Source organism: Pseudopodoces humilis, chromosome 1, assembly GCF_049639895.1.
Source record: "Pseudopodoces humilis isolate 2021_Gansu_Grassland_sample_001 chromosome 1, ASM4963989v1, whole genome shotgun sequence".
NCBI classification, from domain to species: Eukaryota; Metazoa; Chordata; class Aves; order Passeriformes; family Paridae; genus Pseudopodoces; species Pseudopodoces humilis.
Window position 1 is genome coordinate 135,566,721 of NC_142200.1, and position 21,218 is coordinate 135,587,938.

The following is a 21,218-nucleotide window of genomic DNA, read 5'->3' on the forward strand; positions in this document are numbered from 1 at the left end:
TCACCAGGGGGTGAAAGGGTAGTGAAGAGTAGAGTTTAGGTGTATAATCTTGAGTCATGCCACATCACTTTTCCTCAGGGCCAGAGAAGGGTATTAGCACATTTTTCTTTAACTTGTATGTAGTATTAGAACTAGAAGAGTACAATAACATTCTTAGGGTGAAACCACATGGATGCTCTAAGATCTTATCTTCTTACAGCAGTCCGTTTGTTTATTTTTTTTATCTAGTAGATGATGTATGAGCTGAAGGAGAAAAAAATCATGTTCTATGTTCATGCAACTTCTTCAGAGCTGATTCCAACCCAAGGGTTAAAAGGGAAACGAGGACATGCTCTGAAAAAGTCACCTTTATAATCATATAGTTGCACTGCGGTGTGAATGAGGTGGTTCAGGATTTTTCTTAGTTTAGATGAGATGGAAGCACTTTGGCAGGTTACTTTCTTTCATCTTCCCATAGGTAATCTGGCACACACCAAAAGCAAAACCACAATCAGTTATCAAATGTGGACCTCCCAAAAGTCAATCAGTCATACAAAGGTAAGAAAACTGATTTTGTGATTCTACATTGAAGCCTAATTTAAACTAGATAGGCAGTAGTTGTTTTGGTATTGAAAATAAGCAAGTAACCCCTTCCTTGGTTTTTCTCCCTCTTCTATTTTCTTTTCTGTTTAGCTGGATATCTTTGTGTTGTGCAATTCATATTCCTTCCGTGAGGTAAAACCTAATGTTTCCCTTCTTTCTGGCTATAGTTTTATAACAACTTCAGGGGGGAAAAGTACTATTTCCCAGCTGTATTTTAGTGAAAAGAGAAATTAAAATATTGGTGTGGAGTATAGTCATGTTCCTTAGAGATCTATCAAATTAACAGTGATGATGAAATAACAGACAGGACTCAGACATTGTCCAGTTATTTCTGGCAGTTATTAGATGCTCTGTTTCCAACTTGTGCCCTTTGTGTGTGTGAATGTTTGTGTATTGTGTAGCAAAGTATTGGTGTAACTGATTTGTGCTTGTGATCATGCTGTAACTTTTGCTGTTTAGAATACTTTTTTAATTATTTATGTTCTCTGAGGGATGCTTTCTTAGGGCACTGGAAAGGGCACTGCAGGCTAACTAGAGATGAAAAATGTAATTTTTTTTTTCTTCATCTTTATAGAATGAAGCAGGAGATACTGGACATCATCCAAGAGAAACAACCAGCATGAAAACACAGACAGTTGCTTCTTATTTTAGAGTAAGATATCAGATCTTTTAATAAATATTTCTAGAGTACAACAAATTTTTTTATATTCTTTTGCTTCTTGAAATGCAGCTGTTGTGTCTGTGGTGATCCATTTAGAGTTTGTGAACTGCATATATGGTGCAGCAGTCTGTGCAGTACAAATACCTTGAGGAGATTGCAATGTTTCATCTTTAACTGTACTTGGTTGCACAGTCACATGTCATGATGGTGTATGATGATCAATATTAATCTTTCACTTGCTTATTCTTCCACCAAGGAAGATAAAGGGACGTAAAGGGAGATTGGACATTAGTGGTATAACATTTCTTTAAGAGTTTAAGAGGCCAAAGTTAATTGGAAGCAGGAGCTCCAGAGGAAGTTCTTGATGGTCACTGCACAGAGGCTGCCCAGAGTTCATCCTTGTGGCTCCCTCAGCAGTGCTCTGGACCTTCCCAAGCACTGCCTGTGCTGCTGGTCCTAAAATAGAAAATAGCAGTGAAGAGCATCCTTTCCTCTGAAGTGGTGCAGAGTTGGTTCTGCTCTGAATTTCTAGCTCTTGTTTAGTCATCTCTCCCAGCAAACCATGAAGTGGCTGAGGAGCTGTTCATGATGAATTGGGCGCACAGCTCAAAGGAATACTGAGTAAGTTTGCTGAGGACACTAAATTGGAGGAGCTGTCGACTCCCTTGAGGGCTCCCTGCAGAGACACCTCAACAAATGAGAGGGCTGGGCAATCACCACCCATATGACCATATGACATTTCAGAAAGTCAATGGCCAAAACCTGCACCTGGGATGGGGCAGCCCTGGTTGTGTGTAGAGAATGGGCAATTAGAGGCTGGAGAGCAGTGCCATGGAAAGGGACCTGGGGGTCCTGGTCCATGGCAAGTTGAACATGAGCCAGCAGTGCCCTGGCAGCCAGGAGGGCCAGCCCTGTCCTGGGGGGGCATCAGGCACAGCTGGGCAAGGGAGGGGATTTTCCTGCTCTGCTCTGCACTGGGACAGCCTCACCTCGAGTGCTGAGGGCAGTTCTGGGTGCCACAGTGTAAGAAAGACATGAAATCAAAGAAGAGCATCCAAAGGAGCGCCATGAGGATGGTGAAGGGTCTGGATGGGAGCCACATGAGAAGCAGCTTCTGTCCAGCCTGGAGGAGACTGAGGAGAGACCTCATTGTGGCCTTCAACAGGAAGAGGAGGGTCAGGCACTGTTCTCTTCACTCTCATGACCAGGACATAAGGAAAGGGCATGAAGCTGAGTCAGGGGAGGTTTATGTTGGATATCAGGAAAATACTCTTCACCCAGAAGGTGGCTGGGCCCTGGAACCGGCTCTCCAGGGAAATGGTCACAGCACCAAGCCTGACAGAGTTCCAGGAGTGTTTGGACAATACTCTCAGGCACATGGTGTGATTCTTGCAGCATCCTGCACAGGGCCAGGAGTTAGACTTGATGATCCTGATGAGTTCCTTCCAAGTCAGTATATTGTGTGATTTTATGACCCATGGGAGTTCGCTTACATCTATTTCAGAACAATGAGGAGCCAGATCTCTCTTTTTTAGATACAGTTGCACAGCTTTGTGGATAATTCTGATATCCTGTGAAGGATAATTTCAGTTTAGGTTGATCCAAAACTGTATACTGTTCGAATATTCTAGATGGAAAAAAAAATATTGAATCTCATTCAAATTAATGTCTGTGATTCAGTGCATTATCAGCACTTCTAGCATCCGAGGCTGCAAATAAGTTAATTATGTTTGCACTTTTCTGATACTATTTTCTGTAGTGGAAATCCTTGCTCAGATCAGGATTGCTAATGCTGTTAAATGACAATTCACCTTCAGCCCCACTGGTTTGCTCATACACAGAAATCTATGGGTGACTGAGAAAAGCATATGCCACCTCAGACTGGATGGAAAAAAAGATATCCATTAGCATGTCCTACTTGTTTGTGTTCAGTTGGCACACTGGTGATGGAGCTAATTAAGCACTTTGCTGCATGGTGCAGCTTCTGTCCAGAATGGAATTGCACATTTTAATAGGAAACATATGGCTCTTGACGTCCTACACTGGTTTCATGTAACCAATGTACTGCTGAGCTGCATTACCTCCTGGCTGCTTCTTTCTGTTGAGTCAGGTTGAATCTTGAGGAATGAGCCTCTTAATTTGTGTTTTAATAAGATCCTCCCATGAACCAATTTTTCAAAATACCAGCCAAGGTTGTTTACAGTCAGATTCCCCTCTGCTGGCATGGGGAACTACAGGCTTCATCCCCTCTTCTAGCCTGGTACTCTGGTGAGCTGGGAAATATGCAACTTTGGAATTGTGATCTTCTAGCTTTGCCCTCCTCGGAAGTTTGCTCTTGGCAGGGTGGTTACTGTATCACCATCTGTCTATGATGATGATATGATCAATGAACAACATTGATCCTGATCAATGAACAGGACACACCAGATCAGAGCAGTTCAACCAGCCCTTTTTCTGGGGTAGCCTTAGCTTCCTCCAGTCTAATGAAGGAATTGAAATATTTATTGCCTTGCTCCTCTTCCACTTCCCATCCATAGATGGAGGATTTACTCTCTGGGTGAACAAGAGTCTCCAATAAAGGGAAAAATGGCTGTAATTACCTAGCAAAGCTCAGAGATAAGCAAATAAATGTAAGGAGTGTAAGTGCTCTGTCATCTGTTGGACATCATGGAAATCTGTGAGAATGTTCTGGATGAAATTTGGTACATTTATTTGGAATCAGTGTTTCTCTCAAGTAGTATACACTACTAGTTTAGAAAAGCTAGAATTTGGGTCATTTACTTCATCTACTCTTAAAGTACCAGCTTAATGAAATAGAAATGATTTTGGACATGATTCTGATAATATGAAATAAAATTCCAACTACACATGGACCTATATACAAGTTTCATAAGTATTCTGATGACAGATCTCTTGTTACTTTTTTGCAGTATTCTCTGATGGATTTGTTATCCAAAATGGTCGTTGGCCAGCCTCATTTTGTCAGGTGCATCAAGCCAAACAATGACCGGCAGGCAAACAAGTTCGACAAGGAAAAAGTGTTGGTTCAGCTGCGTTACACGGGAATTCTGGAGACAGCACGGATTCGAAGACAGGGTTATTCACATCGTATACTCTTTGCTAACTTCATAAAACGGTAACATCAATATGAAGAACCTCTTTTCTCTCCTGCAGTTGCTGTCCAGTCCTTGTTAAGCACTAGCAGTGTTTTTGGCATGGTCTTTGAAAAAAAATACAAAGACATTTCCTATGGCAAAGAAGGTTATAGACTGGATGACCAAGAGTTATTCAGGCACAAGATTAGTGACCTGTTTTCAACAAGTAGGAAAAGATAATGAATCTCAGAATGGTTTTTCAGGCTCTCTGAGCATCTGGGTAAAAATTTACTTGCTTATACTCTGCAAGTTTCTTCAAGGACTTGAATTTTAGAAATGTATTACTTCAAATTAAAGCCAAGAATTTGCAGCCACAAATCCAAGGAGCACCACAGTTCCTCTAGCTCCCAACCTTCAGCACTGTGCAGCATCTACTTGTGCAGGGTAGATAATTTGGGATTCCTAGTCTAGGGCTGAAAAGTTCATTGAGTGCATAGTGTTGTTTAAAACATAATTCCTAAGTATCAGTCACTTGTTAAAAAGCAGAGTAATGAACTCTCTGTGATTTTATTATTCCTTTAACTACCTAATTCCTCCAGCCCAAAAAATCTGTACTTTTCTTACAAAGACCCTGAGTATTTGCCTGGATCAGTACAAAAATGTGTGGAATGGAGATGAAAACTTGGGAGAAGCAAGCACCACCTATTCAGACAGAAGTACTTAAAAGAAATAGTGCACTAGAAACAGAGAGCTAGCAGCAGAGTGCTGCAGGTGCATGAGATGAGAGGGGAACAGCAAAGGCGTGTTTTTATAGACCTGTTTCTTTAAAAAATAATGCTGGAACTGTTGCTATTTTGAAAGAAAGCAGCTTTTGGAAGAGTGCAGCATGGGAAATTATAGTTACTACTACAAGATGTGCTGTAGCTTTTGGTGTCAGCTTTTTATATAAAAAAACCCTCAACTGTTCAGGTAAGATAGATAAAAGCAGTGAACACAATGAGGTAGCTCTCTAGAGAGCATGGCCCTGATTACAGTGAGGCTGTGAAGATCTCTGGCATTGAGGACATGGCCCTCAATGGAAAAAGGATTTTTATTAAATGTATGTCTTATTTTGAGTTTGGTTTTTTTTACTAGTTGAGAGTTACAGGTAGACCTGAGATAATGGCACCATTATTTGGTTATAATAAAAACAAGCCAATTGTGTTTTACAAAAAGAAAAAAAAAAAAAAAAGGAACTGTAGGCGATAATGAAGAAATTGACATTGTCTCTTTTTTTATTATTCCATGAGCAAACTGTTATCATCATTTAAAGCTGGTAAACCCAGGCTTTGTGTTTAAAGGCTGAATAACAAGAAAAAAAGCAGAATGTACTGTCAGGAAGCACACATAATTAATGTAATTTTCTTAAATTAAAAAATCCAAGATAGATATGGTTCATTTTGTTATAGAGCATTTTGGAAAGTCCTGGAACAAGCAAGTATTTTCTATCCAGCAGCTGAACTGGTGTGTCACAGGTAATTTTTATGAGTGAGCATCGTGACCTCTTTTCCTAGTCAGAATTAATTCTGAGTAATGAGTTTGCCAGATTAAATGCTTACAGATGATGTGTCACAGTGGCACTTACATGTTCCAAAAGGATATGCAAAACTGATTCCAAGGAGCTAACAAGAGTTGGGATGCATTTCAGATCATATTAAATATCTCAAATTTAAAGATGGTCCAGCACATAAGATAGGAAATTTTCATGACATTTCTAAATATGAAATAATACAATTTAAGCAGAAAAACTTTAAAAATATATTTATTTTATTTTTATATTGACATTGAAATCCCTTTCTCCAAGTGTAGAAAGAAATGGTGTGCTACTCTACTTGGGTTGAATTCCTTTTAGAAACCTTCTGGTGTTGGTATAGAATTAAAAAACCCTCCAGGGTGTGCAATATGTCACTCATCCACTTTTGATTGAGTTTCTTAGTACTGTGTATAAATAACTGCACTCTTTCATATGCTGTTTTGGTTTTTTCAGTGCTATGTTTTCTTTCATGCAATTGTTTTTATTATTTAAAAGAATGGTTTAAATGTATTTGCATGTACTACCCTCCATTAATCAAATAAATAATCATGCATTTGTCTTTAGGTATTACCTCATCTGTTACAAAACAAATGATGATCCTCCAGTCAGCCCAGAGACCTGTGCTGCTATCTTGGAAAAAGCCCACCTTGACAACTGGGTTCTTGGAAAAACTAAAGTAATTTTTTACTATACTGTATCTTCATCATTCCAGTATGCCATTGTTACCATATTAAACAATTTGTTTTCTCACCCATTTGGTTGGAGTAGCTCTTGGTCTCTACTCTTTTTAAAAAGCAAAGTCCTTAATGGTCTTTAAGCAAAGTCCTGCCTGTTGTAACAGGAATGTCTTGGGGACTCTTGTGCTGGACTAATTTTTCAGGACTTACATGAGTTTCATGCTTGATAAAAGCAATTTACTAAATAAACCATGCTTTAGGTTTAAAATTTGGAAACTGAGAAATTGAAGGTTCCAGATTTGGATCATGTTTATGTAATATACATGAGATTTGTGAGGTTAACTAAACTGTCAGCCTTGTAGTTTTGAAAACAAATTTATAATTACAGACTGAAGGTTTGCACTGGAACTTTTAAAAATCTTGCCATAAAAAATTAATAAGCAGGGACTGACTGAAGATGCTGAAGAGAAGAGTAAGGTAAACTAATATCCCAAACAATGAAAATACTATCTCTAAGAATGGCCCTTAGGGTACTACAGCTGAAGGGTCTGTTCATCATTTGAAACCAACTTGTAATTCTTGTTGATGGTAAATGGATTCAGTGAATAAAGGGTTGGGAAGGTAACCAAAACTTTTGTTTCTCTTTTTAAGGTATTCCTCAAATACTATCATGTGGAGCAGCTGAATTTAATGCGGAAGGAGACAGTTGACATGATTATTTTGATTCAAGCTTATGTCAGAGGGTGGCTGGGTTCGAGGAGGTACAAAAAGATAAAGGAACAAAGGGAACAAAGTGCTATTAAAATACAGTCAGGTAATAGCTTTAAAACATTTAACATTTTGCTTAAAGCTAGTGCATGTGTATAGTTGATAGATGAATGTGCATGCTGGATGTGGATTTTGCTCCTTTCCTGCTGTTACATTTGACAAAATACCTTATACTTGGTCATATCTGTTGTTATGAAGAAAAATTTCTTTTAACCAGGTTATGACAATCTCTTTACTGAAATTACATTTATCAGTGTTACATTTAATAGGCAATTTTAAGAATAGAAAGGTGTGATTGCATAGATGATACTCTTAATAATATTCTGGCATGCACTGACAAGGCTGTATAATGTAATAATGAAAATAAAATATATTAACTGTCCTAGATAATAAGGCAAATTACCCTGTTGATGGAGGCATCAACTGATTTTTTTAATACTTTCAAACATAATCTTATTTTGCTTTCTGATTATCTTGTGTTTTATATTCATTTATTGCATAATAACTTTACTTACCAGAACATGTATTTTTATGTAGATTTACTATTTGTGCTTGTTTGCCATGTTTTTTTGAAAGATAAAGCCTGCAAAATATTTATGAATATTTTAATAGAGGTCTGTAATTCCATAATATTTTTATTCTTTTTTGTACCTAGCAGATTACCTAGTTTTTAACATCTCTTTTCAGCTTACAGGGGGTTTGTTGCTCGTAAAGAATACAAAAATGCAAAGCACAATAAAAAAATGGAAGAATATATTACCAAATTTCAAGCAAGTAAGAATTGTTTGCTTTCTTGGCTTTTAGTGTGCTATCTATACACAATATGTTGACTCAGATTCTTGCTACACTGATTGGCTATGCTCATTTGCATGTTATAACTTACCTATTACATGTCTATGCACAGTGGTTGAAATGGGTCAGTGTATTCTGTTACCTGTACCTCAGAGTGGTTCAGGCATTTTTGACTGCTGTGAGGTGGGATGCTCAAATGGCATCGCAAACCTTGTCACTCCTAGTCAGGTGTTGAAGTACTGCAGCTGCCCAGCTATGGCTATTGTTGAAACCCACATGACACTGCATATCATGTGTGTATGGGTGCTGCTCAATTAGGAATAAGGTTTGTTGCATATCAGTGATGGTTATATTTGGGAAGACTGCAAGCTGTAAATTCACTCAGGTCTCTGTCTTTTTTGCCATCGCTTTGTTTCTCTTTTTGCAGCCATAATGACCCTGGGCCCAGGTGTTGCTATGGGACATCCCTTTTCCCTCCCTGTACTTTGGGCTTCCCTGTCCCTGCAGAGACATCCCCAAGCTAGACACAGTCTAGGCAGCTCTGAAATCAGGAGCAGTGCAGCTGGAGAGATACAGGACTGAAGGCCAGGTTGGATGGGGCTCTGAGCAACCTGGTCTAGTGAGAGGTGTCCCTGCCCATGGCAGTGGGGTTGGAAGTAGATGATATTTAGGATCCCTTCCAACACAAACCATTCTATGATTTTATGATTCTGTAGAAACAGCTGGCACAAATCTGCACAGCATTTTCAGTAATTACAAAGGTAGCAACCCAGATATAAGCTAATGTTGCCAGTACCCAGGCTATCTAGATTTAAACTGCCTCAGATGCACCTTCTTGAGTAAATACCACCACCAGTGTTGGTTTTAGTCATTGTCAGATGTTCTGTTAATTGCACTGTTTGTACTGAAGATCACTTCACTGCAGTTGGTAGAACTTCATCAATATGGAAAACAATCTAAAACCAGCATAAAATCCAGTAATGTGCCAACAATTATTACACATCTAAACCTTGTCAATTGTATTAGGATGTTTAGCAAATGCAAAAGGATAAATTTACCTCTTCACTCTGTTGATGTTTCCCGAATGTTTCTTTTTGTCCACCTTCTCTGTCATATCTGCAGTTTCAACTTTTTCAGTGCACAAGAAACCAAAACTAAAATGAGGTCCATTTTTACTTAGCTCTCTCCATTTTCCCCCCATTTATTTCTAAAGCAATACAAAACTCCTCTTCAAGTTTGAAAACAAAGCTTAGACAGCAACTATCTCATAACAAACTTCTCAGAAAACCTCAGAAGTGAACCAAAACAATCTAAAAAGACCAGATGCAACTTATATTGGTATGTCCATTGATAACATTGATAACTTGATTTGTTTCAACTCCTGTTGAGTTCCTTTTATATGAAAATGGAAAGAGAATTGGCTTAGAAATCCAAGAAACTCAAGAAGTATTCCAAGTGCTTTACAATTTCCATTTTTCTAAGACCCTGTCAGACTGCAATATAAAATCCAATTGTGCTACTTCGTAGTATTTGTGTTTCTTTATCTTATATCCAGTTACCAAGGTGTAATTTATGCCCTTTTTATATGGTGCTTCTTACACTGATTGACTGCACCTGGTGGAGCCCAAGCTGGTCTGAGTGGGGAATGCTAAAGCACATAAAACTTAGCACTAAGTTATATGAATGTGTTGGAACAGACTGCTAATGCTCCCTTCTTATTTTCAAGAGAGCTTGACCTTTTCACTGTGATGCAAAACACTCTCAGCAGAGTTGAAGAAAGAGTCCCATATCTACCATATCCACAGGGTATTTAAATCACCTTAATCCACTATCCCCATACTCATGGTACTGCATTTGGAATTAGAGTTCAACAGAAATATTTTGACAGAACACTTTGTAAAAAAACACTTGTGTTTTTTTATTTTGCCAGGGATTAGCAGATTGTGCTGAATCCCTGGAACTGCAGTTTTGTCCAAATCACAGCACTATGGAGACTGTGCCAGTTCCCATTAGGAAATTATTTGCAAGTTCAAAAACTTTTGAAGCAACATTCTGAATGCAAATCAGTTTCTGATTAAGACACTTCAGTGTAGATGCCTAAATGTGGTCTGGGGATCTAAACTGCTCAGTAGTCAGTAGAGCCTAGGATTTGAATAATTTTATTCAAAATAAGCAAATGCTCAGCTCATTTTCCCTCATACTGGTATCTAGTGTCATTCGAGATGCCCTGGTTATCTTGTCTGGCCTCCTGCTTTCTTTCACCTGGTATACCCAACTTTTCCTGTCCAGAAAGCCCCATCTGTCCTGTTCTTTCTGCCAGCTCCATGTGCATGCCTCGCTGTCCTGGAGCACTTCAGATGGCACCAGATACCAATGTGCTGGCAACTGCATCAAGGCCCAGGGACCTGTCAGCACCTACATGGCTCAGGGAAGGCCCATGTTTGAGTCCTTATTTCTGGTTCAGACCAGAAAAATAAGCTTGTGCCTTCCACAAAGCACAAGCAGGGAGTTTCTCTGCCACAGTGAACCTGGTTACTGTGGAGCTTAGCACATCTTTCCTGCTGAGTCTTTTCATTTTGAATGACGAATCTTTGCAGAAGGAACATGAGCTAAGTCCTCTGTAACTGCCGACCTATAAAATTCTCAGTTTCTCTCTGATCTATTGAACGTACAGCTAATTCCAAGCCTGTGCCAGTTGACAGCCTGGTAATCGCTACAGGCTGATAATCAGGCATTTGCCATGGAAATGAAAGACAGAGTCAAATCAATGCCTGAATCAGGCAAAACAGGTACATTAACCTCAGAGGGCTGTTCTAGAATTACTTCTATCGCTCTGTGCTTCTGTTTTATTCTGCATCTTCCTATATTTTCTTTAGTCCAACAAAATATGAAGGAAGAGCTTGTTGTATCCTCATGTAGAATGGGTACAGCTTTCTGAAATCTCAAAAAGGTTTTATGGGAATTATTTCAGATGAAACATCAGCATAAGAGGCACCCTGGTCTGTATTTCCTTATTAGCTTTTGTTTAATGCTGTTAGTATTTGACTGTCTGAAATGTATGTGACACCCATTGCTTGTTGCCTAAGGTTGTTTTGCATTACAATTTGTATCAGTTGCCAGAGGATACTTACTCAGGAAGAAGAGAAAAGAACTAACTGAAACAAGAAACAAAGCAGCAATAACAATTCAGTCTCACTACAGGGGATATAAGGAGAGGAAGGTCTTCAAAAGCAGGAGGTAGTGTTATTTTCTCTTATGTCACTCAAATGTGTCCCTCTTCAGTAATTACAGTACTGAATTACAACATTATAAGAGTGAAGCAAATTAGGATTATTCTAGATATGTATGTAGAAGTAATGTATATTTATGTGAAGGTTTTTAATGGCAGTAGCCTATTTTCTCATCTTTTCAAGCCCAAGGAATAAAGGCACATTTAGAAGAAAGATTAACAATACTGTACCTACCTGTAATGTTAATCTATAGAATTATAGAAAGGTAATCTATAGAAGAGTCTCCTTTTTGGAATTAGCTCATAATAAAAAATGTTCAGACAAGAGTGAGATAGATATCTGCAAGGAACTGTTCTCACTTTAAGTCACTGTTTGAGATAAGCAAAAGTGATGACAGAGGAAACACAGAATACCTTTAGGGTTGTGTGTATTTATACATTCTTGAGATGCTAAAAGGTTTATGCCTTATGTTTTTGTTAACATTTAAATTAATTCTTTACTGTTTTATCAGCTCTCACACAACCTAGATTGTCTTCCTGGCAATTACAGGGATGTCCCTTTTAACTTAAGAGACGGTGATGTTGATGATAATAATATCATCCCTTTTCACTTTAAGAGATAATAATAATAATAATAATAATAATAATAATAATAATATAAATTGCTATCTTCAATTTCAGCTATATGCACTAAATCTTTCCCATGTTGCAATGTATCAAATTTCCAGTCAGTACACAAAGACTGCCAAAAGTAGTTGTAAAGTTGTCTCTATTCTTCATCTCCTTCAGCTGTATTTTTTGCCCAAAACTCTGTTCCATTCAGGGAATCACTTAGAAAGCAAGAAATTGAAAATGCAGCATCCATTAGCAAGAAGGAAAATGATGAAGAACTTCAAGATCCTGAGGAAAGTCCAACTGAAGTGGAGAGTGCCCTCCCTAGAACAGAAGAAGAAGCAGCTGCCATAGCAGAGGACGAATTATCTGCTGTGGAATTCCTTGAAGCACAACTGCAGCCAGCTCAAAATGATACACTGGAAGAAGTGGCAAGCGAGGAGACTCAAGATGAACATGATGCTGTCACTGACACCAAGTGCTGTAGGTGCAGTGACACTGGGAATGTAGAGGAGCAACAGCAAACATCTACTGAAGGAGAGGCAGCTTCTGTGAAGCAGAACCTGGCAGGAGAAGAGGTTAGTGAAGGTGAAGAACAGGACTCTCTAGAAGAGTTACCCAGCAAATCTTTTGTCAAAACCTCAGCTGAACCTAGACTCCAGCAAGAGCAAGATAATCAAGACACACTTGGTGCAGACTGGCAAAATCAAGAATCTGCTGTGGTCCAGCCCAGGACTGACAGGGATGTGGAAAGAAATCACCTAAAGTGTGAAGCAGCGATGCCTACAGGAGGTAAAGGAATCACAAGAAAAGAGTCACTAAGAAGAGGCTCATGGAAGCAAGCTGAGGCAGAAAAACAAGGTTCAGAAGACAAAGAGAAGGCAGCTGTGGTAATTCAGAGCAATTACCGAGGTTACAGAAGGAGGGGACAGCTCAGAAAAGAAGGGAAACTACCTTGCAAAAGTCAAGAGAAAACAGCAAAGGAGCTAACAGAAACAATACACATTCAAAATAACAATCCCCAAACAACAAAAGGTAGGGAAAGCACCAGCACAGAGGCTGAAGACTCTAATACACTGAAGGGAGATTCAGAGAAAGAGGCCTGTGATTTGGCAGCCTTTTCACGACAGGTAAGAAGCTTGTAAGCAATGTATGTGGAGTATAATACTCTGAGCAATGACAGAATGGCAAACTTATTTTACCGACTTCTATGGCACCAAGGTTTTGCTCTCGAAACTGAGACAGAGATTTTGTAATGTGTATTCTATAAAAATGCATATTTTAGTTTGCAAGAGAAAATAGCCTTTTCTGTAAGGAGGAGAAATCAAAGAATACCAGCAAAAATAATGTTAATCTGATTTAAGTTAAATGCAGAAGCTTTGCCTTTCAAATGTTTGCTTACCCATCAAGGTCCCCAATTCAGTACACTTGTGAAATGTCAGCTTTAAATGAAGCTAAAGTTGTTGTGCCAATGTCAGAGACTTGCACATGTGCAGAGAAGTATGCCTACAGCTGTAGAAGCAATCTTGCATCCGCAAGGCACCATGTGCCCACGTGTGTGAATAAGAAGTAGCTGTAGGACTGGACTGCAGTGTTGAGTTCCCTATGTGTCTTCCTTTCCCAACTTCATTTTTTTCAAGAGATGAGGAAGTAAATGTGGTAGAGGTGTGCACTGCAGTCATTGGAGCAATACCTTTTAAATTAATTCTCTAGTCTGCTATTTTACCTTTGATTACCTTGGAACATGTATACTTATTTCTATAATAATGTAAAAATATATTTTTCAGATATCAAAATTATCTGAAGATTACTTAGCATTGCAGCAAAAACTGAATGAAATGATATTGTCCCATCAGCTGAGACCCGTGATGATGTCCAAAGATAAGCAAGCTAACGGCCGGCTTTCTTCTCATGTTTGTCAGTCAGGTAATGTTTAACCTTACTGTTGGCAGAATTTTCATTTGTAAACAGGACTGACAAGAAACTACTCCTGGTCAGGTCAGGGAACGAGTAGATGAGATAATTCCAGCTGCTCATATTACTCTGGCTGTATATTTTTGTACTAAGCCCCATATCAGTATATGTCTGGAATGCAGTTTCCAGAGAAATACTCGAATCTGGTTGGGATTTATGTATTTACCATTTTTTTTTGTATTTTGTTTCACTGCTGCTTAGATTGCTGAATGAACCTTTGTGAGACCTAGACACACAATCTCTAGTAATACTTTTATTTGGTAAAAATTCAATATTGGCTCTTGTTAACTCGGGTGTCACTCAGCCGTGTGTGCTATTGGTAGGATATGGGACTATGCTTTCAAAACAAAACAGTTTTTTAAGTAATATGTCAAACAATTTACTAAAGTTTATGACATATACACTGAGTGAATTTTTAGTTATCCACAGATTCAGCTGAGGTTATTAAAAACCTGTAACTCCTACCCATGTTGGTGGATATGTCCTTAAGATTTCATGTAAAGTTTTATTAATACTCAGCATCCATTTAACTCACGTACTTAAAAGGGCATGATCTCTAGAAATACACTCCAGAGATATTTATATTCCAGTTAACATGGGCAGTGAAGGTTGCCAAAATGCAAATATGCTTGGAGCAGCTTGGGTGGCAGTGGGGAAGAGTACTGGGAGAATAAAGAGGACATGGGATTCTGAGCATGCAGATCATTAAGACCTGTGCTACACCAAAAGGACCCCGAAGAACTGACTGGGCTGCTCAGACCCCTTATGTTGGAATAGATGTAACAAGGAATTTTCTCAGCTCATGTCCTGGGCTGCAGATGTGGAGGAAGATGAGGGCAGATGTGGCAGATAACTGGCTGTGTCTCCATTTGTGTGGCAGGGCTTGTGTGAGCTCACTGCACTGCCTCTGGGGAAGAGCTGGGAAAACATCTAGGACTGTCTCTCACTGCCCAGAGCTAGTTGTGCTATTTTCATTATAACATTGTGGATTCAGTTGTCATGTGTGATGAAATTTCTTTCTGTTCCCATGACTACATTGAGAAGATCTTAAAAGTACTTCAGTCCTGCTTTAGAGTCCTCTCAAATTTGCAAGCTGCTTAAATGAGGGCTTGGTGTTTACACCTCTAAGTGTAAACTGGCTGGTGGTAGGTAATCTGTGTAGTTCTGACTGTTTCCAAGACCGAAGTTTGCAAGAGAAAAGAAATGGGAAATGGAAAACTAAGTGCCGTGACCTTTCATTAAAGACAGAGAGAGGTTTGTGATTGTCATTAATGGTCTCGTGTTGAGCTCTCCACTAAATACTGCTGATTTTTTGACAAGGTAAACCTGAGCAATTAAAAATAAATGCTTTGGAAAATACCTCTTGGTTCTAACACATTTTTCAACAGAAGCTAGAGAAAAGAGGTAGATAAAGGGGAAAAGAGAATATACAAATCCCTGTTTTATTACTTAAAGATCTCATCACTTGCACGAGTGAACCAAGGGAAAATGTACCAGTGTGTTCCCTCCATGTGCAAAATGCAGTGAAGTCTACCCATCACACTACTATTAATTTAAGTAGCTTTACAGGAGACAAAAGCTTGCCAGGGTTTTTCACCTGTGCATCCAACCCTGCCTAAAGGGATGACCAGTCAGCCACTTCCCTTTATCTCTGAAAATGTCGTGCTGCTGTAAAACCCTGTGGTGTCACAGTGCAGAAGTTTTGCAGTGGTAAAATGTGCTAACCTGTCCACTGAAAAACCTTTCTTGGTGTGGAATGTGAACATTCTTTTTCTACACTTTAACATAATTCACATGACAGGAAAACTGTTTCTTTTCCAGCTATGACCAATGCACAAGATAGTGAAGACAGTATACTGCAGTAATTCCAGTTTGCCTTTAAGAAATTTGGAAACTGGCTTTATCACAAAGCTTCATTGTCTTAAGTAGATGTTTATTATAGCAAATATGATCTAACTAGATGTAGAGAATATTTAAGTAACAATATGCCTGTGTTCTGTTCACTTAAGCTGTACTGTCTAAAACACAGGAGTTACCAACACTCTGGGTATCGTATTTTCTTTCTCTATGCAATATAGCAAAATATCTATAACCCCCAAAAGATTTGAGGTAAGGTCCTGCAGATGGTCATGCTAAAGTGAAGCAAGTAGATGAGGTGATCCACTGCCTTATTAGCAGGGAGGAACCTTCCTGTCTACCTGCCTACATTATGTGTTACAGTAGGATTTATAAACACTCATTTACAGAAGATATGCTTTTACTGCAGCTTTCCCTCTGTGGCTGCTTTTCCTGTCCTATTCTTTTGAAGGCAGGGATTGTTGAGCTTTAGGTGATCTTCAAATCATGTGGTATTTACCTATTTGTAATTATGTTGGTCATTTACATTTATTTACACTTTTTCATCAGCTTCACTAGTTTTATATGTTGTTTTACAACTATAGCACGTGAATTGTATTTTATAACTAGATAAGAGAGCTTGGCTGCCTTTTTCTGTGGGTACGTGGCCATTATACAATAACACAACTTACCACATCCTCTGATAAAATATTTTATTACATTTGCTACTCACAGAAGGGGAGAACTGAGGGGCAGCTGATGGCATACTGTGACAGATGCTCACATTTTTAAAATGGTTTGCTTGTTTGTTTGGTTTCAATAAAAATTCAAAGCTTGCAGTTCAAAGAACATCTGAGCAAAAGGTTAATTTAATCTTAAATCCACAAGGTTAAGTAAGTTGTTCTTAAATGAATTTCTTTGTATTTATAAAATGCATAAAGCAAGCTGTGCGAGGTTCCTGGATTAAACAAAATTCTCTGTGGCTGGAATGTCTGAGTAGGTTATATTTGTTTCTTACATGCTTTCAGCTAAATGTAATAGCTGCACCCCAGAACTGCACCCTTGGAGTGCTGGTGAGCCTTGGGTTGCTGTGGTGTCAGAACAGATGCACAAATGACTGCTGTCAAGTTTTTTGAGATCAAAGCCTGAAGTGAGGGGAATTTGATCATTATGGGAGGAATTTTTTTTCTTTTTTTCCCAGATGAATCATAGTGCTCATCCCTCTACTTATTAAATGACAGTTCAAGTACAAAATCTCAGGAAGAGAATTTTCTATATTTAGAATGAAATTTACTTGGTCAGAGGAACCCTGATGCAGCTGAGGACATTTTCAACTAAACAAGGCAATAAGACAGGCAGGGTTTTCATCCAGGATTCCTCCTGCTGTCAAGGCACTATTTACGGGAATTTAATGGGCAGGCTTTGCAAGGAGAAGGGAGCTTGTGTAGCCCTGGGTGAGCAGAGCAGCATTCACCAGCCAGACTTTCTTCTTTGCAAGTGAGTAGGCAGCCAGGGAGCACTGAGGCATGGGACTGGAGAAAAAACAGGGTAGGCAAGCACTGCTGGCTGGTGGTTCTTGGCTACAGGAGTGGTCCTTTGGGCACCACACAGCCAGGATGTAGAAGGTCTGTGTTGGGAGTTGCTCAGATCCATGACAGAGCATAAGATCTGGGAGGTCGTGAATACACCATTTTCCTTAAATATCCTCTTAAGAAGCAGTAATCCCAGGTAACCAGATTCAGAGAAGGTGAGAGGCGCTGGAGCAAGTCCAGAGAAGGGCAACAAAGCTGGTGAAGGGTCTGGAGCAAAAGTCCAATGAGGAGCAGCTGAGGGAGCTGAGGGTGATCAGTCTGGAGAAAAGGAGGCTCAGGGGTGACCTTATCACTCTCTACAACTGCCTGACAGGAGGGTGCAGCCAGCTGGGGGTTGGCCTCTTCTCCCGGGAACCAGCAACAGGATGAGAGGACATGGCCTCAAGCTGTACCGGGGAGGTTCAGGCTGGACATCAGTTAAGCATTGAAATGGATTTCTCAAGGAAGTGGTGGAGTCACCATCCTTGGACGTGTTTAAGAAACAGCTGGACATGGCACTTCATGCCATGGTCCATCTGGAAAGATGGTCCAGTCTGGACTTGATATTAGAGGTCTTTTCCAATGTTTATTATTCTGTGATTCTGAATTAGTGTCAGCCAGAGACTGAAACTGCTTCCCTCAGTAGGGATGTGGGACTTAGGTGTGAGAGATCAAACACTGTCAGCCTCTGCTGTACACAGTCTGAAAGTTCTCAGTCTCTTGCAGTTTTTACTTCTACATGTGTGCCAAAGTAATCCCTCTGGGTTTTTTCCAGATTGCTAAGAATTTGCAGCCATCAGCCATAATTTCCAAATCTGGCTATGTTAAACATCCAATGAATTAAAAATACCTAAAAGTTACTAATCAGAATGTAAAAGAGCAGTGCTTTTCTTGGTGTAAATTCCAAACTTAGTTACATCCTCATGCTGTGTACAATTAGAACAGTAAAAAGGTATGCACATAAATGTAAGCAGCAATACCTGTTAGCTTCTCATTATCAAGTCCTGGAATTCCAGTTGCTGTATTTCCATTTTTACTGATTACTTTCAACTCCCTCTAAAAAACCTATAAAATTACTTCTTTTCATCTTGTTTTTCTTCCTGCTTAATTCTGAGCCTGGCTTTATACTTCTGTCTCCATAAGATGTGTAACACCTCTAAATCAAGCATGTAACATTTCACTTAAGTGACCTGAAGATGGCTTTGCCTGTTCTCCAGGTGGCTTAATAAATAGAGACCTTTGGTCCTTTAGATATTTATCACAGTTGTAACCACACTATTTCTCCAGTCTTCAGTATAAAATCTGTTGTAAGTCATGGTTAATTTACATTAGCCTCCACGGATGTTGATTCCTCGAGATTGCTGTCTTCCAAGCTTATCATTGTGTGTCAGAATGTACAGACAGTTCAACCTAAAGGGCTGTTGATACTGACTCATCTTTATTCAAACAGTTCTTGCTCATCCTTGAACATTTCAAGCACATGCAGCTCTCCTCAGTTCCTGTAGTTTGTGGTGGTGTTCAGGATACACATACATATTGAATACACATTTCAGCCTATTTGGAGCTTTCAGTGAGGGCCGAGTATGAAAGTATTAATTTGTTGTAGAATTGAGTGTGTCTGCAACTTAGATTCATTAAACCTTCTTGAATGTTATCTGGCAGCCACGCTGTTTACATGCGTTTCCTGGCCCTTAACTTTGTATTTCATTTATTCTATGGACAAGAACTTTTACTATCATCACTGGTTTAACCTCTTTTTTTTTTTTTTTTTTTTTTTTTTTTTCTTTCCTTTACTAACCAAGTACTGACTTAGATACACTTGGGAAGTCTGAGGAGGAAAATCCCCCCATTTCAACCTGTTGTTTAATCTGTCTTCCTCCTGGTAAACCCTTTAGGGAATGTCTGTGTTGCATCAAAGTTTCCAGTTTCTCCTACACATTGCTCCTAAGGCATGTGTCCCAGCACTGACAGCACCTCTTCAGGTGGATACAACAGCAAGGTGTGGGCTGCCAGCAGAGATGGGAATCTCAGCACAGTCCTTAGGACTGCTAATGACTAACTAGGATGTTACCTTAAGCAAGTGTCCATGTGTCTTTGTGCATCTTATTTACCTTTTTACTAGGACAGGGGTGGTAGTGCCAACCTGGCACTTCCAAAGTGCTCAACAGCTGCTGTGTGAATGGTTTTTGTATCAGTGTTGTAAAATGTCAATGACTATTAGAGGGGAAACATCAGTCTTCCTTGCACATAGAAAGCACATGGACAGATCTTGCTACAGATACTTAAAGTCTTAAGGAAAAATAAGCTAGAAGAGACTTTACTATGGAGAGACTGGTCTTCAATAAAAACCTTTTTTTTACAATGGAAAACAGAAGCAACATAATTGCCCTGTTAATAAGTGAATCATTTCACTCCTCCTTTCTGCTTCCTTGCCTGCTGCAGAAAGGTATAGGCCATCTGGAAAACAAACACATCAAACTCACCATTTATCAGATTTGTGTATTTAATTTGCACCTCCAACCTTCAATTTTACTAAGTTATTTTTGTATTTGTCAGAAACTAATAAAAAAGCAAATTTTACTTTGTATTATCCAATACAAGTAACTACCGCATTTGCTGAATTTTGGTAGCAGTGAACATGCAAATCTAAGTGCAAAAGGAAATCACAGCTTCACTTTCTCATGAAGCAAAGAAAGCAAAACCTTACTGTGTAATTTGGAGGCAAAACTCAGAAATGCATTTTCAGCCCTATATTCAGTTTTAAAATAGAATGATGGAGGTCCAAGCTTATAAGGCTGGCTGCCCCAACATGGTATTTGTTTCCCCTCAATTCTTTTGCACAGTTTATACATATGTACAACACAAGAGCTGAGATGAAAAGCAATTTTTTTACTGAAACCTTTATCATTGTCAAAATGGTATTTTTTGAATGTATGAAGCAGTCTTCTTTGCTGAGCACACACACAAGAAGTATACAAGTAATTCCAGTTGGAATAATTGTAATCTGGAGCACAATAATGCTTTATCTGTTTGACATTGATGAATTAAATAATGTAACAGCTTATGCATTGATGAATTCTTAGGGGACAATAAAAAATCTTCAGGCATAATGAGAGCCTTTTCATTGGGATTTTCCTAGAGCCCCCCCAAACTGGCTTCATTTCTTTTTTCAGATTTTTGTGCAGTCAGGATCTCAGATGAAATTTTTGAAAATGTCCTACAGACAGGGCATTAGGTATTTCTATTCAACAGCACTGAATTTTAAGGGTTTTTTTTTAAGGTAGTGTTTCCACTTTGGACTCCTGTTGTGTTTAAAAATAGAATAGGAAAGATATGCCTCTCTCTCAAACAAATGGAAAGTCAGATAACTCCAGGTGGCCCATTTGAAATGCAGCAAGGTAGCAACAGCCCACATTAAGAGCCAAGTCAAGCCTGCTGTACCTATTGAAATCAAGTAATGTCACTTATATTTAACACAGGTTACTGAAATGAATTTATTGCATCTAAAATTCATTGTTTACATGAATTATCTGTAACCTCACTTAGAAAAATACCATTGTACTCTTAGGTGCAAAATGTTAAAAAGATACTTGTTCATTCATTACAGAAGAAGCAGCAGTCTGCATTTCAGATAAGAAACTAAAACAGTAAATGTAATCATTATCCAACTACAATTTAAATTAACATTATTCATTCTGGCTCCTCTGTATACCCATGACCTTTACAAGCCTTTATTTATCATGCATAACAAAAAACTTAAACAGCCAATTTTGCAGGAGTCAACACTGATGTATTACTGATCGTTTCTCATTTTAAATTATTGTGATACCTGCTTAATTAAAAAGATG

General features: G+C 38.9%; 1 protein-coding gene across 6 annotated transcripts in view; it reads left to right on the forward strand.

Annotated features, from left to right (window-relative positions):
- MYO3A (myosin IIIA) overlaps window positions 1-21,218 on the forward strand; it is a 116,803-nt gene that overhangs the window by 86,085 nt on the left and 9,500 nt on the right. For 3 of the 6 annotated variants that reach the window (XM_088051202.1, XM_088051206.1, XM_088051197.1), the window contains exons 23-32: window positions 458-537; window positions 673-714; window positions 1,157-1,234; window positions 4,174-4,379; window positions 6,476-6,587; window positions 7,240-7,402; window positions 8,044-8,130; window positions 11,262-11,385; window positions 12,201-13,119; window positions 13,777-13,915. In XM_088051202.1, the coding sequence (XP_087907328.1) occupies window positions 458-537; window positions 673-714; window positions 1,157-1,234; window positions 4,174-4,379; window positions 6,476-6,587; window positions 7,240-7,402; window positions 8,044-8,130; window positions 11,262-11,385; window positions 12,201-13,119; window positions 13,777-13,915 (1,950 nt within the window). The remainder of the gene's footprint in view (window positions 1-457; window positions 538-672; window positions 715-1,156; window positions 1,235-4,173; window positions 4,380-6,475; window positions 6,588-7,239; window positions 7,403-8,043; window positions 8,131-11,261; window positions 11,386-12,200; window positions 13,120-13,776; window positions 13,916-21,218) is intronic. The other 3 variants (XM_088051221.1, XM_088051210.1, XM_088051215.1) reach the window with 2 other exon arrangements.